The sequence below is a fragment of the Dermacentor variabilis genome, chromosome 2 (assembly GCF_050947875.1).
Source record: "Dermacentor variabilis isolate Ectoservices chromosome 2, ASM5094787v1, whole genome shotgun sequence".
Classification (NCBI taxonomy): Eukaryota; Metazoa; Arthropoda; class Arachnida; order Ixodida; family Ixodidae; genus Dermacentor; species Dermacentor variabilis.
This window is the reverse complement of record NC_134569.1, coordinates 100,773,206-100,798,716: the sequence shown is the minus strand read 5'-3', so window position 1 is coordinate 100,798,716 and position 25,511 is coordinate 100,773,206. Positions and strand designations below refer to the sequence as shown.

At 44.7% G+C, this 25,511-nt stretch overlaps 2 protein-coding genes across 2 annotated transcripts in view; one reads left to right on the top strand and one right to left on the bottom strand.

Annotated features, from left to right (window-relative positions):
* The window catches only part of LOC142570912 (ornithine decarboxylase-like), a 38,333-nt gene extending 37,559 nt beyond the window's left edge, over positions 1-774 (bottom strand). Inside the window, exon 1 of the mRNA XM_075679212.1 lies at positions 668-774. Within this exon, the coding sequence (XP_075535327.1) occupies positions 668-703 (36 nt within the window). The 5' untranslated portion in view covers positions 704-774. The remainder of the gene's footprint in view (positions 1-667) is intronic.
* Positions 775-18,482: 17,708 nt separating this feature from the next.
* LOC142570380 (uncharacterized) lies at positions 18,483-20,903 on the top strand. The gene has a single exon (XM_075678767.1). It carries the CDS (start codon positions 18,483-18,485, stop codon positions 20,901-20,903), a length of 2,421 nt encoding a protein of 806 aa, XP_075534882.1.
* The last annotated feature ends 4,608 nt before the right edge of the window (positions 20,904-25,511 follow it).

Here is a 25,511-nt window from a genome sequence, read left to right as displayed (position 1 = left end):
ATCAAACAATAACAAGTAAGAGCCATGACAGGAAATTAGGTTGCGTTTAATGAATGACACTGCACAGGAAGTAAAGGAAAACAAAGGGGCACAACTCACCGCACTATACAATGATCGGGATAATATACGCAACATGTGTCTATGAACAACCATATGAGTACATATGTATCCAAAACATTTAGGCTAGGCAGTTGTAGCGGTGTGTTCCTATATAGTTGACTAAATAAGGAACCTTGTAAATATCTATTTTAGAACATTCAATCCACGTACAAGTCTATCACAATGTAACACATAACTATTAATCAAACATAACGACAGAAATGATATTACAGCCAAGCTGCAAATGGCTAGCCCCTTCGTCCGTCAGTCCGTCTGTCCACTGTATGCTGAAAACTCCTCCGGCGCAAAGCCATGTGCATGCGCAAAAAGAACAAGAGATAAAGAGAGGCGTGCGATTGGCTGCACCAATAGTGACGTCGTTTCTCTCTCTTCCTGTTGAACGCGCGCGCTGCAGTTTCCCTCCGGCTGTTAAATGGGTAGGTCACGCGACATACGTACTGCTGAGGAGCAGGTAGCTTTCGATCAATGTGCACATCGCAACTAGATAAATCACTGCAATTGCCATTACATACCGCTTATTCCCAGCAATGTCTGCAAGATGACTTACCTCTGCGCACGAGAGTAAGCAATTGCTGTGGAACATTACTGATGTGGCCCTCTTCGTAAGTGTCAATGAGCAGAATTTGAATTCTCTTCACCACCAGAGGCGAGCACAATTCTGTTCGAAAAAACACATTATTGGCTGTGGCAAGAGAGTAACTCATCATCAGCCTATTTTATGTCCATTTCAGGTCGAAGGCAATATGCGATCTCCAATGACCCCTTTCCTGCGCCAACCTATTCTAACTAGCGCCAGCAAATTCACTAATTACATCACCCCACCTAATATTGTGCCGTCCTCGACTGTGCTTCCCTTCTCTTGGTACCCATTCTGTAAACGTAATGGTCCGTAATGCTATGCATTACATGACCTGCCCAGCTCCATTTTTTTCTCTTGATGTCAATTAGAATATAAGCTGTACCCGTTCGCTCTCTGATCCAAGGCAATCTCTTCCTGTCTCTTTACATTATGCTTAACATTCCTCGTTTCATCGCTCTTTGCGAGATCCTTGTTCTCCAGCTTCTTTGTCAGTCTCCATGTCTCTGCCCCATATGTCAGTACCGGTAAAATGCACTCATTGTTCACTTCAATGATAATGGTACGCTTCCAATCTGGAGCTGACAGTGTCGATTGTATACGCTCTAACCCATTTTTATTCTTCCGTGAATTCCCTTTTCATCATCAGGGTTTCCTGTGAATTATTCACCTAGGCAAACGTACTTCTTCATAGACTCTAGAGGCTGACAGGAGATCCTGAATTCTTGTATCCTTGCCCGGCTATTCATCATTACCTTTGTCTTCGGTATATTAATCTTCAATACCATCTGACACTCTGTCTGTTAAGGTCCTCACTCATTTGTTGTAACTCATTTCCAGTGTTGCTGAACAGGGCAACGTCATCTGCAAAGCGAAGGTTGCTGAGATATTCGCCGTTGACCCTCACTCTTAAGCCTTCGCAGTTTAATAGCTTGAATAGTTCTTCCAAGCACACGGTGAATAACACAGGGGAGATTGTGTCTCCTTGTCTTACCCCTGGTATTTGACTACTTTTCTTTTGTGGAATTAAGGTAGTTGTGGAATCTCTGTAGATCTCTTCCAAGATATTTGCATAAGCGGGTTGTACTTCTTGATAACGTAATGTTTCTATGTCTGCTGGTATCTCTTGAATGAAATGCCTTTTCGTAATCTATGAAAGCCATATAGAGAGTCAGATTGTATTCAGCGGATTTCTCGATTACCTGATTAATTACATGAATGTAATTCATTGTAGATTATCCCTTCCCGAAGCCAGCCTGTTCCCGTGGTTGACTAAAGTCCAGTGTTGCCCTTATTCTATGGAAAATTATCGTGGCGAATAATTTGTATGTTACTGGAAGTAAGCTAAAGGGCCTATAATTTTAATTCTTTATCGTCTCCTTTTTTTGTGGATTGGTATAATGTTGGCATTCTTCCAGTTCTCTGGGACTCCTGAAGTCGACAGACAGTTCGTATAAAGGGCCGCTAGATTTTCAAGCATTAGCTCTCCACCATCTTTAACTAAATCGACTGTTATTTTATCTTCTCCTGCCGATTCCCCCCGTTTCATGCCTTGCAAGATTTTTCTAACCTCATGGACAGTTACACAAGGAATCTCTGCAACCTGTTCATAACTGCTTCGAATGGAGATATCGTGGCTCCTCTGGGTACTGTACAGGTCAGTACAGAATTCTTCAACTTCTTTTACTACAACTTCGAGATTGATATTACCCAGCTTATCTTTAAATGCATACGTCTTGGTTTGTTCTATGAAAAGTTTCCTTCTCACTAATTTGAAGCTATCTCCATTTCTTACGGCTTTCTCATTTCTCACGTTCTAATTTCAAATAACCTATATTTTCACCTCGTTGATCAGTTTTGACAGTTCCGCAAGTTCTCTCTTATCTCTTCAGTTGGACACTGCCATTCTTTGTCGTTTCTTTAATAGGTCCTTTGTTACTTGGAACAGCTTGCCTACAGGTTGTTTTGGTGCCTTACCTCCCACTTCAATTAGTGCCTTTGAAGCCAGCCTAGATACTGTTTCATCCATTACCTGTCATATTCATCCCTCTGTTCTAAGGCTTGCATATTTGTTTGGAAGTAGCAGCATGAATTGGTCTGCTTTTACGCTTAATGCGTCTAGGTTGGCCTGTTTCTTCCTGACAAATTTTACTCTTTCTCTTTCAAATTGAAGTGAATCCTAGATCTCACCAACCTAGGATCACTGCACTTTACCTAACACTTCGACATCCTTCACTGTGCTGGGTTGAGCACAATCAATGAAACCTTTTTCATTTCATGTGTCACCATTAGGGATTTTCAAGGTCTACTTTCTGTTGCTGCGCTTCCTGAAGAAGGCGTTGATTAATCACAGCTCATTCTTTTACACAAATTCTACCAGCATCTCTCCTCTGGCTTTCCTTGAATCAACGCGGCACTTGCGAATTGCTTTTTCACCAGCCTGCTTTTTCCCTACTTTTGCATTGCATTCGCCAATTACTACAGTGCACCGAGTTTGCACTTTTGACATTGCTAATTAAATATCTTCATAAAACTCATCTAATTCGTCATCATGATAACTGGATGTTGGAGCGTAGACTTGTGCTACATTTAATATATGCCTATTCTTAGGTTTGTTTATGACTACCGCTGCACAGCCCCCGTAGTCCTCCATAATGAAAGCAACAAAATCCCAATAAAGAAAGGCGTCAGGCAGGGAGGTACGTTCTCTCCAATGCTATTCACAGCTTGTTTACAGGAGGTATTCAGAGACCTGGATTGGGAAGAATTGGGGATAAGTGTTGATGGAGAATATCTTAGTAACTTGCGATTCGCTGATGATATTGCCTTGCTTAGTAACTCAGGGGACCAACTGCAATGCATGCTCACTTACCTGGAGAGGCAAAGCAGAAGATTGGGTCTAAAAATTAATCCGCAGAAAACTAAAGTAATGTTTAACAGTCTCGGAAGAGAACAGCAATTTACAATAGGTAGCGAGGCACTGGAAGTCGTAAGGGAATACATCTACTTAGGGCAGGTAGTGACCACGGATCCGGATCATGAGACGGAAATAATCAGAAGAATAAGAATGGGCTGGAGTGCATTTGGCAGGCATTCTCAGATCATGAACAGCAGGTTGCCATTATCCCTCAAGAGGAAAGTGTATAATAGCTCTGTCTTACCAGTACTCACCTACGGGGAAGAAACCTGCAGGCTTACGAGAAGAGTTTTAATTAAATTGAGGACGACGCGACGAGCTATGGAAAGAAGAATGATAGGTGTAACGTTAAGGAATAAGAAAAGAGAAGAGTGGGTGAGGGAACAAACGCGAGTTAATGACATCTTAGTTGAAATCAAGAAAAATAAATGGGCATGGGCAGGACATGTAATGAGGAGGGAAGTTAACCGATAGTCATTAGGTGTTACGAACTAGATTCCAAGGGAAGGGAAGTCAAGCAGGGGGCGGCAGAAAGTTAGGTGGGTGGATGAGATTGAGAAGTTTGCAGGGACGACATGGCCACAATTAGTACATGACCGGGATAGTTGGAGAAGTATGGGAGAGGCCTTTGCCCTGCAGTGGGCGTAACCAGGCTGCTGCTGATGATGATGATGACTACAGCTAACCTCTCATTGATGCTGCAGAATTCGTCAAGGTTACCCGCTATGTAGTCATGGATTAAAATCCTACACCATATTGCTTCTTACATGGGGGACATCTATAGCAGAGGACATGGCCGTTAGTCAGCACTGTGTAAGCCTCACTAATTCTTCTAACCTCGCTAAGGCCAATGATATCCCGAAGAATGCCTGATAGTCGCTTAAAAAGTCCTGCCTCACTCACTCGACCTCACTCCGGCCTCACTCGACAGAGTTGGGACGGTAAAGGTTGTAAGGGTCAGTTTTCACTTTCGGCCTGTCCGGATCGAAAGATTCGAAGCACCCTCTGACTTCTAACAACGAACTGGTTGGAAAAGTAAGACGAGTACTCCATGAAAGCGTTATTTTAATGGGTCTTCTAGCGACAGATAAGGAGGGGCACTTCTACCGAGTACTCTTGTATACTCATGGGCGCGAAACGTAGCAGTTATGTTGTCAGACAGCTGGCTGCACCGGTTTAAAAGAAACTTCCTTTATTTCAACGAAGAAGTAAAACTTGACCTTATTTGGGAAGATACTTTAATTCACGCTATCCGAATCTTGCACGAATTTTCCAGTGACGGCAGTTGTTCAAAATAGTGAGTAAGAAGTTTTACAACTCCGTAGCATTGTAGTAGAAACAGATATCACAGTTCTTTAAAGTGCAAGTCGAAGAATATTAACCAGGAGAAAATCAAAAGTTTTTCCCGGCTACAACGTATGCCAACTATTAAGCAAAAATATTTAACAAATGCTGCATATAACAATGCAATGTTTAATAAATTATACCTTGAGTTTTGTCAGTTAACGTAGCTCATGGAATCTTGATACATCTTTTTATTTCTTCATTACGGTGTCGTATTTGCTTTATTTTTCTTTTAGGGTACACAATTTATAAAAACTGCAGTGAAATATGTCAAAATCTTTTTCGTTGTTTCTTGTATTTCTCCAGTTCATACTTATACACGTCGGTGTAACAGGCAACCAGGATGATAGCAGCATTGCGCGTCCCACGTGGAATTCAGGCCAACGAAGGAGGCTTTTCAGGGCACAAAAATAGTGATACAGGTTGTTTTAGGCAACTTCCTCCATACCGGTCTTGCCTAAGTCACTACACAGAACCAAAGTCACCCTCCTCTATCGCATATGCATTGGGTTAGCGCTAACTCAAACCTGGCTGTGCTTTCAAAATTGGCGAGCGGAGCATGGAAAAAGAAACGTAGCCGATGCTTCCACGTGTGCACTGCTCGGTGCTTCTTCTTCTTCTTCGTGACGTTAATTGTTAATTTGATCAAGAAAAGCCACTTACAAATATTCTTTTTTTAGTTCTGCGTTAATTTTATGTTCCAGTTCGCATAAGTTGTTATCAGTGACTCCGATAGCTGCACCCGCTGTGGTTGCTTGGTGGCTATGATGTTGGGCTGCTAAGCACAGGGTCCCAGCATGGAATAGCGGCCATGGCGGTCGCACTACGATAGGGCCGAAAACACCCGTGGGCCGAAAGCACCCGTATGTTAATGAACGCCAGGTGGTCGAAATTCTCCGGAGTCCCCCTTCCCCCCCCCCCCTACGGCGGGCCTCATGACCACTGCGGGATTTTGGCACGTAAAACCCATAATTTATTGTTTAATAATCGCTGTATCATCAGCATATATTAGCATCTGCGCGGAATTTATTAAGTTTGGCAAACTTTCACGTACAGCTAAAACATTAGGGTCTGAGAACGGATCCCTATGGTCCCCCTGTTTTTATGTTTAGTCGAGAATATGAAAGATTGTTCAATATGGCCATTTGTTGGCGTTCGCTTACGCATCTAGGAAATAAATCCAAAATTTTGCCACGAAAACTGCGGTGCTTTAATTTGATTTGCAAAATACCATGGTCTACTGTATCTAAAGCTTTTTTTACGCCAAGAAAAACTACAGCTGCAAGGAGATATTAGGCAATGCCGTGTCAATCTTGTGGTAGAGTTATCACAGCTGTCGAAGTGATGTGATGTGACCTGAATCAACGTTCTTCAAGGCAAATTGCATAGTATATTTCTAGAAAAATGCGTACATGCATTGCAGGGATTTGTTCAAAAACAGTATCGATAATACTCAAAATAGATAAAGGTCTGTAACTTGAGGGATCAGAGCGATCGCCGGCTTTATATATCGGTACGACCTTGGCTTTTTTTTTCAATAAAGAGGGATGCTTTGATGTACGCAACGAATGGTTAAACGCATGACATAAGGGTGGGGCTAAGGATATCAGCATTGCCTTTCACTAACCACGCCGTAATCCTATCGAACCCTCTACCTTTACTGGTGCTTGTATTAGCAACAGCATAGTGAATTTCCTCTAAAAGTTGTAAACAGCAAACGAACTCCATAAAGATTGTGAAAAGTCTTGGCCTCTGTCAGAAGAGAACTGCAATGCTTATGCGTGAACGTTGCCCGCGAAATGTTGACTGTAGTGATCTACGTTGTACGCATTGATAGCGTCAGGTAACACGCGTTGTGAAGGGGTATTTTCAAAAGCTTCCTTTACGATCTCCAAAGTTCTTTTACAATTACCTTGAGCTTGTTCATTAGGATACGAATAATATTACCTCTTTCGCTCTATCATGTGAGACATGGCCTTTCTTAAAATTTTAAACTGACTTTAATCATAATCATTCACATGAGTTACTCCAAATAAATGCGGCACCTTTTACAAGTATTTCACACAAGGTAACAAATAACTCTGTGGTGCCACTCACCGGGCTGGAAACATCGGTGTTCCCTAGTTTGAAGTCTGCAGCTAGAAAAGCACAACACGTGCAGTCCTATATCTATGGCACGCGGCTGGCAGCTCGAAATTAGATGCTTTGTTTCGACGTGCGAGAAATAGCTCTACGGTTTACGTATGAAATGCTTGCTAGGGTCATGCCACTAGAAAGTTAATAGGGATACAAAAATGTACAAGCGCCACTAATAAAGGTCAGCGGCTTGGTTTTGAACAGCACCTGCCCATGTAAGTTCACCGTGATTTGCACGAGGTCCTTCAACTTCTCGTTGACGTCCTCGGCTCTGCTCTCAATTGTTTCAAGCGCGAGTCGTGTACCCGTACGTAATAAAATCACAAAGAATCAAGGCTGCCACATGACCTGCAAATCCTTCTCTGCTTAACAGCAACTTTACCGGTTGAACATATGGTCGTAGCGTGATAACACCAGAGACAGGATGACGATGCCGCAAAAAAAACAACGCCAAAATAAATGAGCTGACGCATCAACCTCGTATTCCCTTGAGGGCAATGGACGCTGCCCAATGCTTCTCGCTTTGTTGAGCTCAATATTCCTACTTTAGGATGAGGCTAATAAAAAATTTAATTATGGGGCTTTACGTGTCAAAACCACTTTCTGATGATAAGGCACGCCATAGTAGGGCATTAAATTTCGACCTCCTGGGGTTCTTTAACGTCCACCTAAATCTAGACGTGACTGTTCTTCTCACATCAACTGATGTATAATATATTCTAGAATGCTTCGCATATAATCATTAGGCCAGGTGCAGTTTATCATGAGCGACTTGAGTATAGAACCTGAGTATAGGCTGCTGTCATGGGCAGTTTCTGTTCTTTTGTCAACAGCAGCGTGTTTCTCAGTGACAGGCCTAATAAAGTGCACAGAAAACAGCCCAATGTACAAGGTAATATAAACGTCTCGTCTATCTCTCCTTGCAATCATACTTACTCAGCTTGCGAGTTCGAAAAGGACGTGGGCCAAAGACGGTTAGTCAGAGAATAGAATCACGGACGGCTCATGCAGGGCGGGCGTGCTGTGAAAGGAAAGTGCCAACAACGAGGCTATGTTAATATGTTCATTAAATTATTGAATGATTAGCCGCGTATCATCGAAAAATTCACTCTCGTCAGCACCTTTGCGAAGGAGTTTTAATAGGTGACAATAGCTGATACTGAACACGAAAAAAAAATTCACTGGAACAATGAACAATTGGTGAGACTGAACTTGAATATTCCCTATGGAAGTTCACTATTATACAAATCCGTGGTCACAGATATGCCATTTCCACAATATATTTTCACATATGTACACAACGCTCACGCGTACGTCACGCTCAGCCTCAAAATTAATTCGACGAAAACCTTTCGTCAGTTTCACTTTGCCAAATGCAGTGCCGATGTCATTATTTTCTACCGCATGTAATCAGCATGATGTGCTTACTTGATGCCCTCAATATGGGCAAAAGCGCCTCTTTTTTTGAGGTCCTTATAGTGTTCATTCGCTTGTATCCGCAGAGACTTACTTTTTTGCAGTATGAGCCCTTTTGTGCAGTTCCATGAATGTGCGTACGAATTCGAAAAGCGGCTCGTACACAACCAGTTGATAAAAATAATTTCCTGCCAACCACTATTGGGACAAGTTCCGGTCAATCACAACGAAATCTGAAAAGTTTGGGATATCAACCTCTGAATACTATCTTACGAACACGCGAGAAGACCCGTGACAGATGTAGGTCCTCGAGCAATCAATTTAGGTCACGTCACGGTCCCACACATATCATGTGTGTCTAATTCTGGCAAGCATATGTGCTCAAGCATGTACCACAGTCTCTGAAAATAAAAGGAAATAGAAACAGATCACATCAATGTCTGACAGATGAGCGGAATGCAATCAGCAACAATATCGAATAATTTAATACGAATCACACAACGCTGTAAATGTGACAAATGTCTATCACCCAACCACATTCTACAATATTCCAGTCATCTGCAGGCTCACAAGTAGGGAACTCGGGAGTCGGCTCTTACGAGCAGTATGACGAGAAAAAGCTTGGTTTGAAGTCGCCGCTATGTCGCTGCCATTATTGTGCTTTACTGTTAAAGCATATGGACAGAACCACGGACGCCTCATGCCGAGCGGGTGGGCAGCAGGGGCGTAGCCAGGGGGTGGGGAGCTTATTGGGCTTCAGCCGTCCCATGAAATTTTTTCGTGCTATCATGCACCACCGACCAAAACAACCCCCGGCGCCGGAAATCATTCTGGATTTTCTCTAGAATGTCTTTTTCACGCTCGAAAAGATATTTCAGCGGGAACATTGCGAACTCGGGCTGGACTTCGCGGCAACGCCTATGCACAGGGATTCACAAACGCAAGGAGCCCCAACCGAGCACGAAGTTTCAAGGGCATTTTGATGGCAAGTGGGCTCGTCGCGGAATCGCGCGGAGGTCGCGGAATCTACGCAGCGCATGGATTTCAATTTCGAAACTTTATGGGTATAAAGTTCTCATAAACGTTTGATGCGACGATGCCTTGCCATTTCCAAAGTCGTGCTTTAGGTTTTCTATACCGCAACCTTGTGGGTTTAATGTTGTTATAAACATTTCACGCCAAAGGTGCATCAACATTTCTAAAGTCGTACATCGGATCATAGAACGAGACAAGCCGATTCAATACGTTATCAGACAACTTGACAAAGCGCGCAGCGAGGTCAGAAGAGAAGAAGCGTTGTGGTGGCTCATTTGTGCCGTCATGTCACAGAAAATAATATCAACATTCCACCTGCGCCAAATCATCCATGTCAAGGCACTAAAGCCAGCAAAGGCAACTACGTTCTTATTTATTTTGCTACTTTCACTTTTGTTCGCGAGGACACATTGAGGCTCTTCAATTTTCTTGCTCTCGCTACCCGCGGGCTGCAGAGCCAGCCAGAGCGCATGCCTTTTTCTCGTGTTGCCCCGACCACCGCGCGGCGCCTTTCATTGCGCGTTCGGTTTTCTCTGGTCGAGTGGATTTTCGCCTGACAGAGTTTTGGACGCTTTCTGGATAGCAGACGAGTAAAAGAAACAATGGTGGCGGGCCGCTATCACTATGGCGACTCGACGCATTGCAACGCGTTCGCTTGAGCGCAACCTCTCCGAAAAGCCTTTTTTCGCCTCTGTAGGATACTGAGCAGTATGCGTATGCTTTTCTGCGGCGCAAGCGCCTCAGGTTTCTTTGAGATTCCTTTGGCAGCCACATTAGGTGCCAAAAGTAGGCATTTGATTGCAGCCAACATGCTTTCCTTCACGTTTTTTTTTAATTTCGGTGCTCCGGCCCTACAAAAGAAAAAAAGATTGTTGCTGCGCAGCGAATTGCCGCATGGTGAAAGTTCGATTTCATTATTACGTCTTCATTTGCGGAAAGTAATGGGCTACGGGACGCTTCAGTTGACGGATATGCTTATTATAATGTCTGCGATAACAGTTATATGGGCACTCCAGGCGCATTCCTGCCGTCCCCGTCGTTCTCATGTTCTGTATAATGTCCAAGGACCATAACATCGTGTCCGCACACCGCATGCTGCATCTGCGAGTGAAAGCTAGGAAGGTAGCATGGGTAAACCGACGATGGCGGCTCATACCCCTGTCACACGGGAAGATTTAATATAATTCGAGTCTAATGGTATTCAATGCATCGAATGCCCTTCGGTCTCTTGCAGTGCTAGACAGTAAAATATAATGACATTCGCAAATGATAGCAATGACGATCTGGAACAAAATTTGTGAAATGCAAAGAAATTTTGTGTCTATTGAACGCGTTTAAGAACTTTTGCGAGTACTTTTAAACGGACGTAAACATTTTGACGCCAATTATTCACAACTAAAAGCACTTCGATCATCACAAGCCAAGCCACAACTAAAGACGAGCGCAAATTCGGTAAGTGTAAGCAAGCAATATGCCCGACCGCCGCCGCAGACTCCTGATGCAAGGAGTACTAGTGCTTGAGCACAGCCCGTGGTGAAAATATCATCGGGGCAAAAATAATTTTTCCTGTTTATAAGTCTAAAAAATACCTTCGGATTTTGCTGATGCACGCATTATTTTTTCGCGTTGCGTGCCGCTTTTGTCTATCTGGTTAACGTCATTCCATTCGAATGACATTAAGTTTTCCTGTGTAAATCCTGATCAGTGGGATTACATGCGAATGTCATTCGATTCGAATGACATTAAATCTTCCCGTGTGACAGGGGTATTATATTAGTCTTGTGTGAGCAAGGGAGAAAAGTGAGGAGGAAGCGCGCCGCCTTCAGTCACGCGCGATGCATCGAGGGGAGTGCTATGGGGGGGGGGGCAGTCTTTAGGATTCTGTGATCTGTGAATCTGTGATTGCCCACCATGTTTATTCACCTTGTATGACGTATTATATGCAGTGATTTATCTTAGATATGTAGATTTATTGGAGCGTGAGACGTGTATATTAAAATATCTTGTTGCGAGGTTTTTTGTATACGTGCATAGAACTTTGTTTCCATTGACACGTTTTTGCCCTTTATCAAGCTGCATCTTCGCAATTGGTATATTGCATTGTATCTTCACATTTCTACTGTAAGAGGGTGAATCAAATGAATGTGAGCCAACCCACCCTTCACAATGATTGTTCGGTTAATTATCTGCGAGACATGCGCGTATCACGCAGGCATCTCTCATGTACAGAAGTGACACGCAGGTGTGAGGATAATTGGTCTTTATTGCTGTTATATGCTGCATGGGTTGTACATGGTTGTGTGACATAATGGATGCTCCAAAAGTTGAACAGTGTTGTTTCGTGAGGTTTTTGACTGCTGAAGGGGTTTCCGAAAAATAAATTCGTCGCCCTATGGCTGCCGTGTACGTTGAGCATTGCATGTCATTGGCCACGGTGAAGCGTTGGAGCAAACGGTTCAAAGAGAGACGTGAAAGTTCTAACGACGATCCAAAACCGGGCCAAAGTCACTGTGCAACCAGCCCCAGACAATTGCAAAGGTTGATGAGCTCATTAGGCAAGAACGGAGGATAGGCATTGACGAACTGGCAGAGCGTGTGAACATCTGAAACGGTTCGGTTCACACCACAACTTATGAAAATCTCGGTTATCGGCCCTTGTGTGCGCAATGGATGCCCAAGATATTGAAGCACTGCCAGGAGACGGAGATATTTGGCGCTACCTTGACTCATCTGATCCGATATCATAATAAATGTGACGACTTCTTGTCTGCAGTTGTCACCGTGGACGAATCACGGTGCCACTATTACGAGCCTGAAACACGACGACAATGCTTACAGTGGAAACATTCGAATTCACCACCCCCAAAGAAAGCAATGGCCATCATTTCCACGGGGAAGCTGTTGTTACATTTTTTTCTATCGTCATAGGTCATTACTGATCGAATTTGCTAAGCCTGGAGAGACTATCAATCGTTTCCGGTATTGTGAAACGCTGGATCAGCTGCGCGGCGCAATTAAGAACATACGACGTGGACAGTTGACAAATGGGGTCACCTTGCTCAACGACAATGCCTGTCCCCACGTCGTTGATATGGTTAACACAAAACTGGCAAAGATAAAGTGGGAAACGCTGCAACATCTGCCATACAGCCCAGACCTGTTACCCTGTGACTTTCACATTTCGGGGCAATTGAAGAAACAGCTCAAGGGAACCACACTCGTGTCGGACGATGACGGTAAGAATCAGTTACAAACTTTTTGAAGCAGCAATGCAAATATCTTCATAAGACGGGAATCACGCGACTCGTTACTCAGCGGGACAAATGTCTAAATCCTCATGGAGACTACTTTTAAATAAAGTACCCCGTTTGTCATATATTCGCATCGACTGAGTTTCATTTGGCTCACCCTCGTATATTTTGCAGAATTCGTCTTTTTATATATGCTCTCTGCTGCGACTATAATTTCGGTACAATTACTCACAATACCCGACAGGTGACAGCTGCTCCTGCGCAAAACATTGGAACAAAGGACAGCGTAATTGAGATTTTTCCCCGGCCGTTGCATATATACAGAAATGTAAATGAGCTTCTTGAACGAAAAAATTTTATTAAAATATTTATCCTCAACTTGCTGATTTGACGGCCTTTCCATTTTTCATATCAACGGTATGCACTGCTTTGCTGGTTTCGAATTGATATGGTTCTGAAGTTCATGTGATATTTTCTTTATTAATAAATAGACGAAAACATGGAAGCATTGATGTCGGTTATTTCGGGCACAATATTTGGGACATACGTGTGTATTGGTTTATGAAAAGATACATATTTTACTTGTCTTGACAGTGCGTAGCGTTCAAACATTTGTTTGCAGCATCTTTGGCTATGGCAATGCAGTTATTCACGTATTTGATCCCTCGACAAATTTGATGAGGAGGAGACGAGCTGCAACGTAAGACCTCTCCTCCATCCATGCCTGCATATTCCCTGATATGGCGAAAAACGCGAGGCGGACTCATCTACCCTTCAAATGATGTTCTGAACTTCTGCAGACTATGTGAGAAAGAGCTACGTAGGGTTCTGGTGTGCTCGCCACTGCAATCCCAACGGCTTGCAGCAAAAGTTGCAGTGGCTACTTTGAGAACCTTTGTCGGAAATGACTTTTTTAAAGTGTTAGATCAGCACTTGCTAGAAAATCACGCACTTGAATGATCACGCACTAGGGCAATGATAGGCAAGTACCTAGATCTGAGACTGCGCTATGTTGCCAAGATGACCACGGCATGTCTCCATTAGGAAAGAATTAGGCAAAAGCACACAACGCTGACACCCGCCCCCCCCCCCCTCCCCCCCAGTTCAAGGGCCAATAAATCTAGAAAATGTTGCAAAGTTTCTACTTTCATTTGCTTGTTATTCACAGCTCAAATTTTATGTCTAAGAACATGATATACATGTGGGTTTAAGGGCAGGTAATATTTGATTAGAGAAGAGCTGAATTATAAAATATGTTTTACAGGCAAACACCGTGCATCGGGTTATCAACCATGTTGTATTCAAGGCTCTAACTTAAAATAGAACGCCTTGGCTTTTTCAATTGGCAGCCATAGAATAGGCTGTCCTTTTTCAATTTTGCCACAACAATGTGTAGCTCTAACAGATGGGCTCTAAGATGCCATAGTGGTGGGCTGTGGATTATTTTGACTGCCTGGAGGTTCCTCAACATCTAAACTCAAGTACACAACCGCATTTACATTCTGCCCTCGCAGGATTGCAACATCTGAAATCAGACCCACAACTGTGCGCTCGCAAAGCCCTACTGCCACTGAGCGACCATGACTTGTCATCTTATTTAGCTGCTGCGACTGGCAGTACAGGAAAAACTGCGATACAAGTTTCCTCCCGGGTAAATCACGTTCGTGATGGCTCACACATTTAGTCTCTTTATCTATCAGCTTCAGCTTTCCCACAAGATTCGTTGTTAAAGCTTTTGTTTGTTTAATGACTTTGTATGTTAAGGCATTCGTTTTTTAATGAATTTGTAAAGTGCATATATTGTTCCAGAGCCTTGTATGCATACATCAAACTTTTTAGCGAAGAAATGTGATGGCTTATTGTAAATTGTGCAATCACACGTTTTTTGTCTCCCTCAATGCTGTAGCTTGAATCACCTGCATGCAAATTCTGCTAAAACAAATGACCTGTTCAGCACCAAGCAATACAGTTGTGACCATGAAGGTAGTTTAGCTGGCCTACCTTTCAGTAGAGGAAATTGTGCGATGATATGGATATGCTGCGAATTCTCTCAATGCATTTATGTGTGAGCTAAGTATGCTCTTGAGGATGGCAATGTACTTTTCAACGTTTGGTACTGTAAGTCTTACATCACCTTTGTGAAATTTGCCTCTGTCACCTGGATTACTGTTCGTTTTACTACTTCGAAAATAATTTATTGTGCTCGCTTTGTTTACTTGCTTTACAATAGCCTTTTATGATGCCACACTCATAGTAACCATGAGCATTTGGCGTATACAACTTGTTGAGTGTTTAAAATACCGTGAAATATTCATTTATTGGATGTACCCAGCATAATACATTCGTCACCTCTCAATTTTGTTGTGTGTTGGCTGAGCTTGCACAGTGTTAATTTTTTTCGATGCCAGTGATACAACATAAGCTTTCTTGTACATTGTGCTTGCTGCAAAATGCATTGTATGTTAAAAATTGACGCACTTAGTTTGTTGGTCTGCCCTCACATCATTTTTTTTTCAACTTTAACTATTAGCACAGTACCCATGAGCCTTTATATGTTTTCCCTATTTTTCTGACACACACCATCATTGAAGCCGCCGGTTAATTGTGAGTACCGTGCACATACACATATATACAGTTATAGCCCTGCAGCAGAAACGTTGCATAGAACGCATTTGTAAGCAAAACTGCAGCTATATTCAAGGATAGCTGATGCCACTGACCAGTTTTATTAAGGTTGTTAATAGTATGTGTGGTAGATTTTACTTTGTATAACATTATTATAAAAACGTCGTGACCCGCCGCGGTTGCTCAGTGGCTATGGTGTTAGGCTGCTGAGCACGAGGTCGCGAGATCGAATCCCGGCCACGGCGGCCGTATTTCGATGGGGGCGAAATGCGAAAACACCCGTGTACTTAGATTTAGGTGCACGTTAAAGAACCCCAGGTGGTCGAAATTTCCGCAGTCCTCCACTACGGCGTGCCTCATAATCAGAAAGTGGTTTTGGCACGTAAAACCCCATAATTTAACTTTTAAAAACGTCGTGTGGCATACACGTATGGTGATTAATATACTGATACACTGGAGCATTGGCACAATTAAGTTTTCCTACTTGCTGCTTATCATTTTCTTTTATGCTGTACTTTCTGCCACATACTTCATTTATATTATAAATATGGCTTCCTTCTGCATATGTGCGAAATGTACTAGCTTTTATAGGTGCAATGAGCATTGAATAAAGGGCGAAACAATTACTGTTGTCATAAGACTGTGCATTCCATCATACAAGTACACCAGCAACACAGTAGATCCAAAAGCGCAAATCAATGTTGCCATTTTTTTCCTTTGCCGCTATGCACTCAATTTTCATGCCAACGGTTCTTGTAGATCGTACAACTGGCTGCTGCAATGTTGCTAGTTTCACCCTATAGGTGGAAAAAGGATCCTGCGGCAGTGTTTGACCCTAAGACATAATTCTGCTGAGGGGCTATGCTCGCATTCGAATACAGCTGAATAAACTTTACATATTGCATGCTGTCTATTTTACTTACTCTATAACGAAAATGAATGCCCGAAGCACGTCTCGGCAGCGTAATGATACGTCACCACGCAATCTTACAAAATAGTGCACGTAAATCTGAATAAGCTACGAAAACTTCGGTGTTTACAGTGCAAGCTAATGCTATTTATTTCTCTCAAAATAAAAGACGCACAGCAGAGCCTTTCACTAAGCGAAAACGCGACAAAAAAACGCCCCTCAAGACATCTCGTTTCTTCCTAGGTAGAAGACAGCGGCACAAAAAAATAGCAAGAAAATACGCACCGCAGTTTAAGGTACGCAACAGCTGATTTGACAAAACTTAAGGAGTAGGTGAGAAAAGTACACCAGGTTCGAGCATTCTGCACGGGTTTCGAGGCGAGAGCGCTGGCAACTACACTAACCGCGGTGGTAAGCGCAAGCGACGCCTTGAAAATTTCCTGCCGTCATGGGTCAATCGCTCCAGTCTTTGTCCGCGTTTCAAGACATTGCTTTTCAAGCGACCAACAACGCGCCGCGCACAGTAGCAGAAAACCACCCACACGTGCCCCGAGGCTGTGACGGCATGCGCCACAAAAAGTTACCACATACCAAATAACCTCGAATGGTCCGGCAACAATGTGGGCCTATTCCTACCCAAAGGCACCGCGCACAAGTCCCTGGAAAGTGGGAGGGGCGGCTTTAGAGGAGGTTGGCTTACCGAGGCCAGCGGAATCAAGTGACGCTCCCGCTTAGCATTTTTTCTTTCCTCCATAGATAAGGACATAGAGGCAGTGATAGACATTAAGATAGCGAAACTGGAGGGAAAATTTGAGACCAAGTCTGGTCAGGACGATGAATGGCGCAAGGCCTTCGAGGAACGCATGTTGGGGATGTTCCAAAATCTGACACAGCAGTTGCATCAGCGAGATAACAATCTCACAGAGCGACTGCATCAGAGGGATAATAAACTCACTGAAGAACTTAAGGCAGAATTTGCGAAGAGAGACCGGGCATATGAGCAGCTCACCCAGCAAGTATTAGGAACTCAGCTAGTTGGCAGTCATGGCTCACAGATCCAGTAAAAACACCGTTTGGCAATGGAACTGTAGAGGCTTCACGCGCAAGCGTGCGGTCCTACACGAATTCCTGAGGAACGGGGATCGACCGGAGCTAATAGCACTACAGGAATGCGGCAGAAAGGCAAAATTGTCGGGGTACAAATCCTATCTAGGCGAAGGCGAAAGCACGCAGGTGGCCGCCCTAATCAGGCGCAACGTCACAGCGGTGCAGCATGACACCGGGAATGCACAAATCGACCACGTCCTCGTAGAACTGATACCGCGAAGAAAGAAAGACTGTAGCTTGTTTGTATTAAATGTGTACAGCTCTCCCAGACAAAGGAAATGCAACTTCGGGGATCTCTTCGCGACGACGCTACGTAAAATTAAGAACAACCCGCTGTTGATCGTGGGGGACTTTAACGCTCACCACACGGCATGGGGATATAAGCAGACTTCGATCAAAGGTAGGAAATTGTGGGACGACATACAAACTCATAATCTGGATTTAATAACCGACCCGATGCAGCCTACGAGGAAGGGAAATAGTGTCGCGTGTGATACGACACCCGATCTCACCTTGACGGGGAACGGCACTAAAGCCACGTGGTGCAATACAAACGAAGACTTAGGCAGCGATCACAAAATCATAGAAGTGGTGGTAGAAGGAGGCCCGACAACCTCCCGGAAAAGGAGGGTGGAGGCTGTAAATTGGGACTCTTTCAGGGCACTCAGGGGAGACCCGGCTCCCATCTCTAATATTGCAGAGTGGAGCGATGGCGTTGTGCGCACTGTTAAAGAGGCCACCGAAGTGGTGGAAACTGAGGGGGACAACGAAGCAGTAGACAGGAGATTAGTTAATCTCTGGAGGAAAAAGAAAAGGCTGGAGGACCGACTTCGACAGAAGAGATGGAATCGAAATATCAGGAAACAGATAGCGGCTTTAAACAAGGAAATTGAAGAGCACGCAATCACGCTCACGAAGCAAAATTGGGGGAACGTCTGCGATCAGATGGAGAGGAATATGAGTACCGCGGGGACGTGGCGACTTCTTCGCCACCTCTTAGATCCGGATAGCACAAAGTCAGCGTCCAAACAACAGCTGGAAAGAATGGCACATCAGTTTGATGGCACTAAGAAGGAACTCTTAGAAGTAGTTAGGAATAGGTACATCAATCCCGCCGGACCTGAACCCCTCCCGGACTACGGAGGGGGAGAGAATTCGGAATTAGACGCCCCCATCACCCTGGCTGAGGTCAGAGCGGAGATTAATCGGCTACGGACTAAGTCAGCGGCAGGGCCGGACAGAGTGAGCAACAAAATGCTCCGTAATTTAGACGACAGCTCAATCGCCAACCTCGCAACGTACATGCAGGAGTGCTGGGAGAAGGGGACGATACCGCAGGAGTGGAAACTCGCCAACCTCATTTTCATTCCCAAGCCGGGTAAAAAACTAGGCTTCGAGAACCTCAGGCCTATATCGCTCACCTCCTGCGTGGGTAAGCTTATGGAGCACGTTGTTCTGACGCGGCTCAATAGGTACATGGAGGAAAATGGATTGTATCCGGACACCATGATCGGTTTTCGACCAAAGCTGTCGGCATGCGACGTGATGCTGCAGCTCAAAGACCAAATTATAGATAAGCAAACGCGAGACACGAAAGTGATTGTGGGGTTAGATGTGGCAAAGGCATTCGACAACGTGAGGCACGTGTCCATCTTGGAGAATTTGAACTCACTCAATGTCGGGAAGAAAGTGTACGATTACATCAAGGACTTTCTTACCAACAGGAAAGCCACTCTCAAGATAGGGGAAGAATCTATAAAGAGCATTGACCTGGGTAACGTGGGGACGCCGCAGGGCTCGGTTTTATCACCTACCCTCTTCAACATTGCTATGTTGAAACTCCCTGAACGGTTGGGGGAAATTGAGAATCTAAACCACACCATATACGCGGATGACTTAACACTATGGATAAACAAGGGCAGTGATGGGCAAATTGAAAGCTCCCTGCAAAATGCAATTGACATTATCGAGGAGTACCTGAAACCCAAAGGACTTAAATGTTCGGCCGAAAAGTCGGAAGTGCTGTTCCTGATGCCCCCCGGAAAACGGCGGCTTCACCAAAAGCGTGAGGCGGGCATCCACCTGTACGTCAACGGCGCCGAGATCCCTGCGGTCGACAGTATCCGCGTCCTCGGGCTGAGGATTCAGGCCAACCGGAAAAATTATGAAACGCTTGCTAGGTTAGAAGCCAGTTCAAATCAAACGTGTCGTCTTATCAGACGAATAGCGAACAGGCACGCTGGGATGAAGGAGGCGAATCTCCTGAGGCTAGCACAAGCCTTCGTAATCAGTAGGATAGTGTACGTGGCACCCTACCTCAAGCTCAGTTCTGTAGAACGGAACAAGCTCGAAATCATTATTAGGAAAAGTGTCAAGGTCGCGCTCGGACTCCCCCCGAACACGCCCACCGGCAAACTTATGAAGCTGGGTGTATCGAACACTCTCGAGGAACTGATTCAGGCTGCCGTTACCGCGCAGCACCAAAGGCTACATGGATCTAAAACAGGCAGGAAAATTCTAGAGAAATTAGGCTACGAGCCCAAACATGAGCAAGTGCACTCAGGCGACATACCCAGACATATCAGGGACAAGATAAAAATACCTCCGCTACCCAGAAACATGAACCCTGCCTTTCACGACGGCAGGCGTAAAGACAGGGCAGAGGCATTACAAGCTAGATACACTTGTCGACAGGACGTCCTATATACGGACGCTGCGGAATATGAAAGCAGAGCGGCACACGCGGCCGTGGCGGTTAGAGAAGACGGAACACCGGTGGCGTGCTGCACAGTCAGTGGCGTCGAGACGGTTGAAGCTGAGGAAGTAGCCATAGCCTTGGCCCTCAGCCAAAGGGGGGTAAATGTGGTCATCAGCGACTCCAAAAACGCTGTGAGAAATTACGAATCGGGGAGGGTGACGGAAACTGCCATCCGTATATTAAACAGGGAAGGAGGACCCAGGCAGCTTGTTCTGCTCGTTTGGGCACCAGCTCACCAGGGACTTAGAGGGAACGAGGAGGCTCATTCGGTCGCCCGAGGTCTCACTTACCGGTCGACCCCCGGAAGCTCCCAAACCACCGAAACTATAAACAGAAGAGAGGATATGCGCGCATACCAGGAAATCATAGCATACTACAGACTAAATCGCCAAATTTACCCGGGAGCGGACAGAACGCTCAGCAAGAAAGATGAGGTTATTTGGAGGAAATTACAGATGGGGGTTTTTCCAAACCCCGTACTCTACAGCAAGTGGCAACCAGGAGTATTCAGGTCAAAGTGCAAATTCTGTGATGAGGCAGCAAATCTGGTTCACATGGTGTGGACATGTCCGGCTAAGAATGATAGCTCGCGCACTCTAGAATCCTGGGAGGCTTTGCTCCGCAGCCCAGACCCCAACGTCCAGCGGGACCTCATCGGTCAAGCCCTTGCTGCTGCTGTGTCTCAGGGTATTCCGGCCGACGGCTAGGGGCGAAGGGGGAGAAGCATTTCTCTCCTGACGTTCATTGACTGGTGTTTTTAATAAAGTTCTTCCTCCTCCTCCTCCGTGCCGGCAAAGCGTTCCTACGGCGTCCTCCAAAGGCGTCTACTACGGCGTCCACCATTCGCGTATCAAACACCGTAGGCGATGCTGCGGTTTTCTCCACTCTGCGCGGAGCGGCGGGTCAGGAGGACATCGAGGCACTCTAGCAGCCGCCTGAGAACAACGCCGCTTCTCCCTCGCCTAACCGCCGTGCCTCGCGCGCGACAGGAGTGGGCACGCTTCCGTCCCGCGTTCCTCGCTCGCGCACGCGAAACTGTACCGCGTTCACCGGCACAGAATTCCACGCTTTCACTTGCACATACAGCATACGACACGCGGCAACAATATTATCACCCTTGTATTTTGTACGGAACATCATGGCGACGGCGACGGCAGAAATGCGCCTCAATTGTCTGAGTGTTCCAAAATGGGTCTCGAGTGTTCGAAATATCTGTGGCAATGAAACATTTCCTTAGTGTTTGTTTTCGAAACCCAGTGCAGGGCCGTGATCTGAGATCATTGTTCAAAAGGCGCGTTCAGTTTCCGTTCCATTTCGCCTAATGCGCCTACCGCGCATCCGCGGCAGCGGCGGCGGCGGTCGTGCGGGAGAAAGAATAAAAAATAACCAGAAAAATATCAGTGCCCTTCCGCTCTGTGAAGAAGGATGACCAGCGAAGCTGTGTATGTGGCCCCCTTAATGGCGAACTGCACTTCCGCTGCGGGTCGGCCCGGCATTGCACTATCTTCGGTATCGCCCCACGTATGGGGAGTGCTTAACGCCTGCTTCACCTCCGCGACTGGTCGGCCCGACATTGCACTATCTCCAGGATCGGCCCATGTAAGGGAAGTTATTTGCTTACCATAACGGCATGAAAATTTCCTTGGACGGTAGAGGTATACAACTTCGCTGAAGAAGGTGGCGTGTGTTACTAACCAAAAGCTATTAACTGCTTGTCATTGGGTTAAATAAGAGTCAAATAAGGACTGTTAGTATCATCGCGAGGTATGGCGTAATGCTAGATAAGGTAGCTATAGTTGACGAACTACAGATGGTAATCGCATCGTTATAGTGGTATTTGACGCGCAGTTAAGTAAGAATGGCTTTTTGTTTACAATAGGCACTTCCATTGCCAAGAAATAATTAGCTTGCCATTGCATCTAAGTGTGCTTAATGAAAACGCATGCGAAAAAAAGAAAAGGAAACAAATACGGGAATCACATTATCGCGCAGTTTAGTGGTATTTATAATTCCATCAAACAATAACACGTAAGAGTCATGACAGGAACTTCAGGTTGCGTGTAATGAATGGCACTGCACGAGAAGTAGCAGAACACCAAGGGGAACGCCTCATCGTACTATACAATGATCGGGATAATATACGCAGCATGTATCTAAGAACAACCATACGAGTATATATATCCATAACCTCTAGGATGGGCGGTTGTACCGCTGTGCTCCTATATAGTCGGCTAAATAAAGAACCTTGTCAATATCTACTTGTACAACATACAATGCACGCATATGCGTGCCGCAATGTAATACATAACTATTAATCAAACATAACGATAGAAACTATATTACAGCCAAACGGCAAATGGCTAACCCATTCGTCCGTCCGCCCGTCTGTCCGTCCGTCCACTGTACGCCGAAAACTCCTCCGGCGTAAAGCCATGTGCATGCGCGAAAAAACAAAGATAAAGAGAGGCGCGCGATTGACTGCGCCAAAAGTGATGTCGTTGCTCTCTGTCCCTGTTGAACGCGCGCGTTGCAGTTTCACTCCGGCTGTTAAATGGGTAGGTCACGCGTCATACGTACTGCTGAGGAGCAGGCAGCCTTCGAACAGCGACGCCGTGAGCATAAGCCGGGAACGAGCTTGTTAACACGGTGCCGATGCTGCAGCCCGGGCACAAGAACAGGCTCGTGCAGCCGAGCGCAAGCAGCAAATGCACACCGAGGATCCTGCAGCCTACCAAGCCGTCGTTTAATAAACCGTCGGGATTAACTCAGTGATAAACAACAGAGCCGCACGTTTTGTCTTCGCTGGCTAAGCATCTATACGAAGTACTTGGGCGGTGAATTTTTATCTAAACATCCTCATAAGAAGGCCAATTCACAGCCATAGGCCTTAAACTACGAGAAATCTACTGAGTGCTTTGTAAAGGCAACACCTACTATTAATCTGAAACAAAAACCTAGTAAATCTCTGTTTCTCATCAACTACGCAATATTAACTTTCGCCTTATGCAGTCAACACAAGCGAAGAAAGATAGCAGAAGAAACAGCTGATTTATCGCAGCTTGACCGAACTCCTACCACCAGTACAGCAGCATCCATGCGAAAATTTTTATGCTTGCATTTAGAAACGAAATATTTCTGTCAACTCACCCAACGTAGTAACCGAGTGGTAATGATGCGTAGTAAACTCAGAAGCTGCACCCGGTAATTACGTTTTTAGCAACCTTTTTTCTAAGAGTGCTGTGCACTGCGCAGCACGTACAGGTAGCATATATCAGAAAAACATCCATTTTAATGGACATGACTTCCGCTCATCGAGGTTTCATTTATTCAGATTTTAACATATGCGTTGGTTTCATTAGTTGCCCCGCACCAACAATGATTAGAAGTGCTTAGACGGTGCATCATAAGAATAAACTTTGTTCTTTTCTAATGTATTAGAATATAGTTTTTGTTGTGGTTATATATTTTTGTATATTTATGTCTACCCTGCCTGGACTGTGATTCTGCAATATGTACTAAATAAAATTATTATCTAAATTGAATTGAGGAATTCTGTGGATTTACTGAATGTCTATGCAATATGCAATTATTTCGCCAACCGGCGTTCGCCAGGGAGTAATCCAGTTGTAGCACGAGAAATACACTATCTGTGGCAGTTTTATTTTTCGTGCTAACAAAAAAAAATAAAGTGGTAATATTATTATCACCAGGTTGTAAGGGAAGTACTCAATATTGTCGACTTCGTATATGAGCACACATGCACATTGCAGCCAGATAAATCACTGCAAATGCTATATCTGTACCGTTTCTTCCTAACATTATCTGCATGATGACTTACCTCAGCACACGAGAGAATGTGCACGAGCCCAATTTTATTCTTCTGTGAATTTCCTTCTCATCATCAGGGTTCCCTGTGAGTAATTTACCTAGGCAAACGACCTCCTTCACAGACTCTAGAGGCTGACTGGAAATCCTGAAATCTCATTCCGTTGCCCGGCTATTCATGATTATGCTTGTCTTCTGTATATTAATCTTCAAGGGCACTCTGACACTCTGTCTTTTAAGGTTCTCATTCATTTGTTGTAACTCGTTTCCAGTGTTGCTGAACAGAACAACGTCATCTGCAAACCGAAGGTTGCTGAGATATTCGCTGTTGATCCTTACTCTTAAAGCTTCCCAGTTTAATAGCTTGAATACTTCTTCCAAGCACGCGGTAAATAACACTGGGGAGATTGTGTCTCCTTGTCTTACCCATGGTATCGTCCTACTTTTCTTCTGTAGAATTAAGGTAGCTGTGGAATCTGCATATATTTTCCGAGATATTTAAATAAGCGGGGCTTCTACTCCTTGATATTGTAATGCCCCTATATCTGCTGGTAGCTCTATTAAATCAAATGCCATTTCGTAATCTATGAAAGCGATATAGAGAGGCTGTTTGTACTCTGCGGAGTTCTTGATTACCTTAATGATGACATGGATGTGATTAATTGTAGAGTATCCCTTCCCGAAGCCAGCCTGTTCCCTTGGTTGAGTCAAGTGTTCCCGTTAATCTATTGGAAATTATCTTGGCGAATATGTTATATGTTACTGGGAGTAAGCTAGAGGGCCCATGATTTTTCAATTCCTTATCGTCTCCTTTTTTGTGGATTGGTATAATGTTGGCATCTTTCAAGTTCTCTGGGACTCTTGAAGTCAATAGACAGTTCGCATAACGGGCAACTGGTTTTTCAAGGATTACGTCTCCTCCATCTTTGATTAAATTGAGTGTTATTTGATTCTATGCTGCCTCTTTCCCCCGTTTCATGACTTCCAAGGCCCTTCCAACTTCATCGCTAGTTAGAGAAGGACCCACTGTAACCTGTTCCTAACTAGTTTGAAGGGAGGTATTGTGGCATCCACGACGATAATGGAAGAGAAAATAGTCTAGAGGAATTCGAAATCCCGAAGGTAACGCCGGAAGAAGTAAAGAAAGCCTTAGGAGATATGCAAAGGGGGAAGGCAGCTGGGGAGGATCAGGTAACAGCAGATTTGTTGAAGGATGGTGGACAGATTGTTCTAGAGAAACTGGCCACCCTGTATACGCAATGCCTCATGACCTCGAGCGTACCGGAATCTTGGAAGAACGCTAACATAATCCTAATCCATAAGAAAGGGGACGCCAAAGGCTTGAAAAATTATAGACCGATCAGCTTACTGTCCGTTGCCTACAAAGTATTTACTAAGGTAATTGCAAATAGAATCAGGAACACCTTAGACTTCTGTCAACTAAAGGACCAGGCAGGATTCCGTAACGGCTACTCAACAATAGACCATAT